Here is a 10,009-nt window from a genome sequence, read left to right on the forward strand (position 1 = left end):
AGCTTCCTGAGAAGCTTACATTTTTGAGAAAGCATTTTGTGTAAGCTTCTGCCAACAAGCTGAAAAATTGTTTCCGCTGTCCTGCCTGACAGATCCAGGTCTCTCCTTGAAGTCCTGGCAGCTTAAGGAATGTGCTGAGGCCATCATAGCCTGCAGGGCATGACTTACTCAGAAGAAGTTTTAAGGGCTTTCTTCCTCGCTGAAATTTGATAGGAGTCTGACATCTAATTCCTGAAAAATCCTTGGTGAACTTGCAGATGACTAAGAATTAATTCTTTTTTCCAGTGTCAGTTTACTCGACACTGCAGTCATCAGCACAACATAATTATCAATTCCCAAGGATTTCAGTGGCAGATGGACTGAACTTCACTGAACATTAGATAGCTTTAAGTGAGTTGTCTAGTTTAAATTAGTCAGTTCACTCCCACTGTGGTCAGTGGAGGGAAGGAGCACCACCAAAGGGCAAGTTTAAGTCTTGTGTAAGTCAAGTCTTTGAGGCAGCATTTTCAGGCAGGCATTGAAGAGAAGGGAGGCCTGCCAGTGCCTTTCTGCACAGTTAGCTTACACTAAACACAGAGCCTGAACACATCTCAATCCACGCGCTTTTGTAGTTTCTATGCATTTATTTCATTGCTCAGCCATGAGCCCTGTAAGATAAGCTTATGACTCTTGACAATCTTGCTTATAGAACAAGGAAGCAGTCACCATCAGTGAGGCATCAGAGAGGCCTCTTGAGGAATTTATTATAAGAGGAGGCCAAATGACTCAGAGGCTGTGTATAGATTACAGGAAGGACTGCATGGCTGAAAGTATAATCGTCAGATATTGATCCTCCCACCAACAGCAGATGCCTTAGAATCCAATGGTGGATTTCAAGTTATTGCTGACTGCACACACATCTAAAATTCACATCTGGTATCTGTTCAGGTTCCTTGGTAGACACTTAAAACAGCAACTGGCAATAAAAGCCTGTGCTGTGTCTGCTGTCAGTGGGGGGAAAATGAGTTGCTGTCTCCCCCACTGGAGAAGAGGTGGTGTTTCTGGCAGTGCTATGGGAATGGGACTGCATCCTTCCTGGAACTGCCATGGGAATGGGGCTGCCATCTCTCCCAGCAGTGCTGTGGCTCCCAGGCTATAGAACAGCGATTCTGAAAATTTCCAGTCAAGTGCTTGGCTCTAGCGCAGGCTACACCATTTAAAGGAAAGCTTCCAAAATGAGTTTGCAGCATACATCGAAACGCTTCAAGGAGCTGGCAGCTGTTTTCACAAGCCTCCAAACTCTCCAGGACTTTATGGTTTCTCCAGCACCTCCTTTGTTCCAAGCTGTCACTCACGTTGTCCCTCCTCTGCCCGCAGGCATTAGCAGTGGCCGGCCTGAGTCCCCTGCTCCAGCGAAGCCATTCCCCCACCACGTTTTCTCGGCTGTGTGCTACACCCCCGGCCACGCCCTGCAACCGCGGCTGGCCGCAACAAACCATCCCGACGCTGCGCCTGGACGGGGCGGAATCCTCGGAGAAGCTCAACAGCAGCCTGCCGTCCGTGCACTGCGGCTCCCGGTACCCCGAGAGCGGCGGCAGCCCCCGGAGAGCCCGGCCCGTGTCCCTGACCGTGCCCAGCCCCAGCGCGGGGAGCAGCCGGCAGCTCCACGGCAGCGCCAGCAGCCTGGTGGAAGCGGTAAGGAGAAACCGAGGGCAGGGTGGCACTTGGGGCACGGCTGGGAACGGGGCCCTGAAGGCAGGGCAGCAGCAGCAGGAGAGCCCTTCTCCCAGCACGGGGCTTGGAAGCGTGAATGGGAGAGGGAAACAGCAGCACAGAGGGGTGTGTTGGAGGTGCGGCAGGGTGGATGCTGCAGGGGTACTAACACGTGTCTTTGTGTTCTGGTTCCCCGCCTGCTCTCGAAGGTCTTGATTTCGGAAGGACTGATGCAGTTTGCTCAAGATCCAAAGTTCATTGAGGTCACAACCCAGGAGCTCGCAGACGCCTGCGACATGACGATAGAAGAGATGGAAAATGCAGCAGACAACATTCTCAATGGTAACAGCAAGCAGAGCCCCAATGGCAACCTCTTGCCTTTTGCTAACTGCAGGGACCCAGGGCAGGACAGTGCAGGAGAGGAAGAGGAAGAGGTGCAAAACCCGGATTGTAGGATAAGTCAGGAGGAGCTCAAGGACAGCAGGATTTATATCAGCAGCCTGTAGTTGCCAGGGCTGGAAGCGATGCTGGTTTTTTATTTGTTTCAATGTTCCTAATGGGTTTGTTTCAGAAGTGCCTCACTGTTCTCGTGACCTGGAGTAACCGGAACAGCGTTCTTCATTCATTTCTGTTGGGACGAGTCGCAGAGTTGGGTGGTGTAAGAAAGCTTTTCAGGAGCGGATATAACCCCAGCACGTGTCCGTGAAGGAAGAGTGAGGAGGAGGAGAAGAAGAGGAGGAGAGCCAGCTCCCTCTTTTTTTCAGTCCCTGCACAAGGAACGACAGCTGCCTCCGGAGCACCAAGGGGAACCTCAGCTTCCTGTGGATGGCCCTAGCCAAAAGGACCCTGCACCAAACGGGTGTCTTTCAACCTTGCTTGTAAAAATCATTTTGCACATATTCTGTACGAGCCTCACCGTCTCCATAAAGCCAAGGCCCTTTGATTGGGAGGGAGAGGAAGACTTCTGCTGTGGATTCCCACACGGCCACGGGGAGGAGGAAGCAGGAGAAGCCCGCGGGCGCTCAAGGCGCGGCCCAGCCCTGCCGAGACTCCCGCAGTGGCCCTTGCCGGCCAATCACAGCTCGGACGGTCGCTCGCCAGCCAATCCGAGCTCAGGCGGTCTCCTGTCGGCCAATCAGAGCTCAGCGCGCCAATTGTGCCAGCCAATGGGATAGCAGGCATGGCGGCGAGGCTGAGAGGCCGCGGCCTGTGCAGAGTTCTTGTTTCGCAGTTTGGCATTTTCTTGAAAGCATGTTGCAGTTTTTATTTTGACTAATTTTTTTTTTTTTTTTTTGAGGGAGAAGGGAGTGTTTACAGCGTTTTGTAATCACCTACCTTTTTTTGTTTTGGTTTATTTTCACCTTTGCAGATGTTAAATTGGTTTGATTATGTTGTATTATTTAAACTGGGGGGGCAGGGTTGGTTTCTCCATTGGAATTTGGTAGAAGTATAACGATAAATGAGTTTTACCAACCATTATGTACACCGAGAATTTGTAATTTTATTTACTAGCAACCGAAACCTTTTTTTGTTGTTGTTTTATAATTTAAAGATAGTCGGCAATGCACTTGATATAGTCTTGCACATTTGAGTGACTGATTTGGGTTCTTTTTAGTGCTAAGCGTACCTGCGAGTGTGGGAGCAATAGGAGCGAGTGCGTGTGCGTGCGTGTGTGTAAGAGCAGTTCTCCATGTCCTGGTTTGAGCTGCGGGAGATCTGTATCTGGGGCCATTCGAATGCAAAAACAAACCACTGTCTCTGCTTTCGAAAAGGGAATCAGTAACTTTGCATTTTCTGTTCCACAAGATATGCAAAAACAATGCAATAATATTGATTTTAAAATAAAATTGTAAGTTGTGTTGGCATTAAAACTGTATAGAAAAAGAAATTTACAGGGGTGAGGGGAAACAAAAACAAACAAACAAACCAGAAGACGTTACGCTTCGATATATTCCGTGTGATGTTTTATTGCATTGATAATGTTTCTGTTGAAGAAACCGTTATACTTGAATTCAGGTCAGTTTCAGTATTTTTCAAATATTTTTTTAAAATGAATTGCAATTGTGCCAAGCAAAGATAATGAATTGAATTAAGTTTGTTTAAAAAAAAAAAAAAAGAAAAAGAATCACTCCTTGTATATTTTGCTGCATGTCAAGTGAATCATTTCGTATTTGGAATGTGCCAAGCTTTACCTTTGAACTGTTAAGTGCTTTTTTACGTGTGGTTGGGGAACGGGTACTGTTTTTTTTTTTTTCCTTTTTTAATTTGTATGATGAACAAAGTGTACCTGGTGTAAGTAACTATTCTGCAATCCACTGACAGTTTGAACGTTACTGATTTTGCATATCTTGTGTTCATTTTCCTTCTTCCTCACTCCCTTTTAACATGCACGATGACTTTATCGGTAGAGAATCTTTCTTCCCAAGACTGGGACATTTTATTCTGGCTTTGTTTTCTTTCCTTTTGCTCAGTTCCTCTAAAGGTCTCGTCCTATTCAAGGGTGGCAAGACCCCCAAAGCCCATTTGGCAGATCCATCCTACACATTCAGCTGGCACCAGCAATTTAAGGAACAGGGGAGACAAAAGTCTGCCTTCAAAATTATTTTATAAAATAGCTGAACCCTGATCAATTTGAGCAGGATCCTGAGATAAGAAATGCAAGAATCGGAATAGGTGGCAAAGTAAAGTTATCTGACCCTGGTCTGGGCTGAAAGCAGAGGGAGAGGGAGAGAGCTGTGAATCTTTATTAGGAGAATTGCTGCAGTGTGATCAAGATGCAGGTGCGAAAGGACTTTTTCGTGTTCCTGTGCATGGTCTCAGTCCTCTTCCAAGACTTGAGTGGATGGGTCAGGTACTAAGTCACAAAACATCTGGTAGCACAGCATGTCCCAGCCACAGTTCCTGACTACTAAGTGTGAAACTCTCTCACACTGACAGTTGACCCTAACCCTGAGAGCGGTTGAAAAAACAGGCACGTATTGTTAGATTTTATGCAACTGATCTTTGTCTAGACTACTGCTGTTTTTTCTCCCTCCTCAGGATGATTCACAAACTTGTAGATCAGTTCTGAGTCCTGAGGTATGATCTGACTCAGAGCTAAACTTTGATTTAAATCTCGAGCTCTGCAGATGTCTGAGGACACTCTTCACTGCATACATTGATTACATTATTTTTGTAACGCTCTTGTTTTTCTTCTCAATTCTCTGGGGCATGAAGGAGAAACAGCAAAGGGTATTTTTGACTGTAGTTTTTGAACCGGCTGGTATCAGCTCAAGATACCATGGAAAAAACCAAATACTAGAGAAATATGAAGCCATTTGTACAAGCATCTGTCATAAATCATAATTCAAGGCCTCCCTAGAGAAAGTAACCAGCTGATGTGGGTCAGTCTCATCCTTTCATCCCTGGTGCCTGTATGGAGATGGGCACACACAATTGTCTCCCTGTGAGTTTGCTGCTGCTGGTGCTGATGTGCTTCAAAGGTATTTGAAAGGGAAAAATGCCCGTGCCTGGCTGCTCCTGAAAATGCCATGTAAGGGCTCCCTAACTCATTTTCTTTCACTGCAAAGTCCATCTAACCCTCCAAATGGAAGACACTCGTGAAAACACAGTGCTTACCTAAATTAGTGGTGACAAAGAGCACTTTGGATGCCTGACAGTCCATCTTTTAGGATTGTTCTTGACGGGAAGGAAAAATGACAGGAAGGATTGTGCCCCGGGCATTCTTAGTGAAAGCTGCTACTCCCTCGGGGGGCAGAGCCTGCAATGGCCAGGGGAAACCCCACTTTACCCTGGAAGACCCAGTAGGTGCTGCAGAGTGGAAAATGTATGGCTAGCAGAGAATGCAAATTACTTCAGTTTGAGGGGCAGGAGTTAAATTTAGTAATTGCTGGTGCCAGCTGTCCAAACTTCTCTTTCTGGGGAGGGTGGCTTTTTCTTTCTTTTTCGTTTGAGGTACTTCCAGTGTGCACATTGTGACAGGCCTGAGCAAAGAGCTGCTGCCTTCTGCAAGTGAGGCAGTCTAGGGGACAGTGGGAAGGAGGGGGCAGGGTCAGTTCCTGGAGTGTTTCCCTGTGCATGGGAGTGGATGGTGGGTACAATCACCGTGCTGTGGATGGAAGCTTTGAAGGAAGCGACGGCTGAGAAATGGCGTGGAAGGAAAGAATGGGGAAAACAATCTGCTGTTTGCCTCTGAGCTTCTCTGACTCACAAGAGGACACTGCAGACTAAAGACATTCCTTATAAAACAACAAACCTCCTCCCTGTATCACTCCTGCTCATTAGTCCAGACACTACTGGGCCAGCCACATCAGGTGCATTTCTTTTTTTCTTCCTTATTTCTGTGTGGCTGACATGATGGGAAAGCAAGTGGAACTCGGGATCCAGAGCTGGAGTTTCGTTGTCCACAGACCTTTTGTGCATCATCTGCCTCTTCAGCTGGACATGTGGACGATGATGGTGTAGATGCTGCTGCTACTGCAGGAGTCCCACCTGTTTTCTTGCCCTGCTCACCACACCCCGGCACGGAGGGACAGCCAGAGAGGCGCCATGTACAGAACCGCATCTATTTCTGCTTTGTTTTCTGACTCTCAACCCTGCCCCAGTGACTACAACAACAACAACAAAAAAAGGGCAAATGCATTTTTTACATTTCTTGATAATTTCCAAAGCAATGTATCATTGCTTTCTTTAGACTGACGCCAATATAACAGTTGTATGGGTCTCAGCCAGGCTCCTGTGTCTTTTCTGCCTGAGTTTCAGATTGCTGTACGAAATGTATGCGTGTTTGCACACAGACACAACCAGACGAGGCGGCAGTACCCCGAGCCCGTGGGGTTGGTCACCTGTGTCACAGATGGAGTTGGAGGCCTTCCTTCATACGTGTAGATGAGAAACCCCAACCCCACTGGTCCAGGCAGCTGAAGTGAAGCAGCCCTACTGGGACAGAACTGAGAATCCTGAGCTACATCCATGGCCCTGCTGTGACTGTCCCCACAGCAGGGACAGTGGCAGGGAGAGGAACACTGAATGGGGAATTTGGAGCACAACAATTCTGAAGTAGAATCCAGTCGGGGGGTTCTGGTAGCCGTGAGATTTTATCAGTTCCCATAATGAAAACCGTAATGCATACAAAGAAAACATTCCAGGCCATCAGAAGCCCCAGTTCCCTTCTCACTAACATGAGGCTGGAGGGCATTAGAGGCCAAGGAAGTTGTATTGATGCAAAGAATGTGGAAAACAGAACTGGGCCCTGAAAAATTTAATTACATCTTTCCCCCATTTATTTTCTTCTTCAAAAAAGTCTAAGAAAGACAATTCTCAATAGCTACACAGGGTGTCTTTTTTTTCTTCTTTTGAATATTGTGAAACTTTTAAAGTTTTATTCTGGATGAGCAAGCCAGGGATCCAGAAGGTTTCCAATGGGATCTAAGTCCATGGAGCTTTCATCTCTGTTCCTTCCTTGTTTCTGGAAAGTTGAAACCACTCTGACCTTGCTTCTACAGCTCCCTGAGGTTGGGTGGGTGAGAGCAGAAGCACAGCAGTGTTCTGTTCTGAAGACAGATTGGGATCCAATTGCTTTGAGAAAACTCAGTAGCATGACACTGGAGTGGAAAAAAAAAACCCTCTTCTGATAAAAATTTTAGCGTTCTAGTTAAATTCTCCATTCTTCTTCTCCCCCTTACAGGGAACTTAACACTTGAGCATAAACTCCAGGCCTTCTTTAGGGGCACAGGGCTCGACTCAGTTGCCTAAACGTGGGTGTCCACTGTCACTTGAGACACCATAGAGTATCCTCTGCCAGGTCTGACACAGATGGTGGGGAGAGGCATAACTCTGGCCCAGGCAGGGCTGGTGTCACAGCCCCCAGCCCCAGAGGATGGCAGAGATCTCAGGTGGCAGGGGACAATTAGGCAACTTAATCAAGTCCATTTCTAAAGGGCTAATTGAGAGGAGCAGCACCAATGACTGACGTAATGAGGGAATCTTCATTAGCTTTACCAAGGGCTTCGTTAGGCAGGATCAGGAGCCTGTGTCCATACTCCCATGCTGTTGTTTTTCTACCCCACATCAGGCACTCTGCCTCCACTCCTGTGGCCTGAAGCTGGCAGCGTTCTGCCCACTCCTTTCCTTAGGCCAGGATTAGTGGCTGCATCCCAGGTCCAGGGGAGCAGGGACAGGCCCAGGCAAGAGCAGGTGTCACTCCACTCAACCACAGATTTTTCTGCCAGCGTTCCAACAGCCCCTTTCCAAAGCTTTTTCCTCTTCAACACAGAACCACAAACTCAGACACCATTTGGCATCGTCATTCAGGTGATTAAATATCTGTATTTTTCTGTTAGCTCTTTCCAATTAGGCTGAAATGCTTTCAGTATTTTAAGCATCCTAAGTCAGTCTGCTCCCATCTCAAGCACTTAGGTAGACTGGCAGCCAATATTATCTAAACATCATCAACTTTATGATTGCTCATAGAAATGATTGTTTCAAGCTTATTTAGTCTTAACAGTTTGAATGTGGGAAGATTTTTGGAGGAGGAGGAGTGAGATTGTAAATATCTCTGACAAACATTGCTGCATCACACACAAAAAAAGGGGAGATACAAAACTGCCTTAAAAATCAATTCCGAATGATGAATCTCCCTCCAAACAATTGCCGCTTGACAGAGCAAGGGATGAGTCACTTTGGGTGAATTCTGGCAAGAAGTGGTTGGAATTTAGTCTGGTTTCAGGAGCAAAAGTGTAATTTAGGAGCTGATCTCTCACTCAGTCTGAATTCACATCAGCACCAAGGACTGAGTACTGCAGGATCCAAAGGGTTTGAGCACTGGTGGGTGCTGTCTGTGCATTGTTTGGGTCTGGCCTGGCACGTACTGCGTACTGGTGTCTCCCAGTGACTTCAGGGAAGATGGGGTTCTTCAGCACCTCTTCAGTTCAGGCCCTGGAGCACCATTTCCTCCTCTGATCATCAGCTATAAATGTTGATAAATATAAGTGTTTTGCCTTCATTTGAATTGCCCAGAGCTGTAAAATGACCTCTCTTAAGTATAAATCAGTCCAGATATAAACCTCCTCTCCCACTCTTCCCTACACTCCCCGCCCACCTTCCCAGCCCTCCCTCGCATCTCCACCCGGCCCTTCCCTGTCTCAATTCTTTACCTCCTTCCACACTTTTATATCTAGTTTTCATGAACCCACAGAAATGCTTTTGTAAATACTGCTGTACAGTTTGTAACCGTCATGTAAGCCTGTCATCAGTGCCAGAGTCCGTCTTGCCCTCTCGCACGTTTTAAAATCAACAGAGGAAAGTCAGAGCGAATGGCCCGCCAGTGAGCTATAGGGTCATATCTGTGTGGGACAAATGTATATTCCTGTAAGATTGCATTTTTATCTAAGGAATGATGTTATTTTAAAATTGCTAATAAATTTCTAAACAATGTCCAGATTTGTTCAATATTGTAAATGGTATCAAAACTCCTTTGACATTGCTCCCTCCTACCAGCAGTGGCTGAAAATTAAGACAGCTTCCTGCAGCCCCTTATTTCCCATTGCCATTCAGGGGCTCTTGCCCCTTTTTAGGGGGCTGCAGAATGGTCTGGACAGCCACAGCCTGCCCTGCTAAACAGCAGCTTAGGCAAGCCAACCGCTCTCTGTACTGCTGTCACCACCGAAATTCTGCCGTGTCACGATGTCTAACATGTGACTCACATGCAACCACACACTTCACATTTTCTCTACTGGATTCCTTCTTACTAAGCATATGCAGCAGAAAATGAATGCCCTCAGCTTAAATACAGTGTAATTAGTATATACATAAGCCAATAAGCTAATGGGATGATAACAAGTAACATTCCACACATTTGCTTGTCGACTGAGCAAATTTATTCTACCATGGTTATCAGGAAATTACACCGCAATGCCAGCTGAGCACTGTGTTTGTGTCGCAGCATTATAAACCACAGTGGGCTCAGCCCAAGTACATCAGTCTAAGATTCAGTAAAATAATGCCCAAAGAAAAAAGAATGGGTTTTTTCCAATTACATATGTACATGTAAGTATTTTCCCCTGCCTTGCACACAATTGTGAACTGCAGGCTTTGCTGCTACTATTAAACAGTGGTGGCACAAAATGTTAAAACCCAGGAGGTGATGAAAACCTGTAGATGTCACCAGTGCAGGGCAGAAGGAATGGCAGAAGGATGACCAGCAGAAACCTGATTATCTGCAGGCTCAGACTGGCCACTAGTTAGGAATTAGCTACCACAAAAACATACGAAACCACTGTGCTCACGGGTCTTGGTCAAAGCCCAGCAAAAGGCTCAG

General features: G+C 46.6%; 1 protein-coding gene across 1 annotated transcript in view; it reads left to right on the forward strand.

Moving 5' to 3' along the window:
- LOC116995089 (voltage-dependent L-type calcium channel subunit alpha-1C-like) overlaps positions 1-9,128 on the forward strand; it is a 35,212-nt gene extending 26,084 nt beyond the window's left edge. The window contains 3 exon segments of the mRNA XM_033057447.2: positions 1,357-1,674; positions 1,902-2,034; positions 2,264-9,128. Of these exon segments, the coding sequence (XP_032913338.1) occupies positions 1,357-1,674; positions 1,902-2,034; positions 2,264-2,295 (483 nt within the window). The 3' untranslated portion in view covers positions 2,296-9,128.
- The last annotated feature ends 881 nt before the right edge of the window (positions 9,129-10,009 follow it).

The sequence above is a fragment of the Catharus ustulatus genome, chromosome 4 (assembly GCF_009819885.2).
Source record: "Catharus ustulatus isolate bCatUst1 chromosome 4, bCatUst1.pri.v2, whole genome shotgun sequence".
Lineage (NCBI taxonomy): Eukaryota > Metazoa > Chordata > Aves > Passeriformes > Turdidae > Catharus > Catharus ustulatus.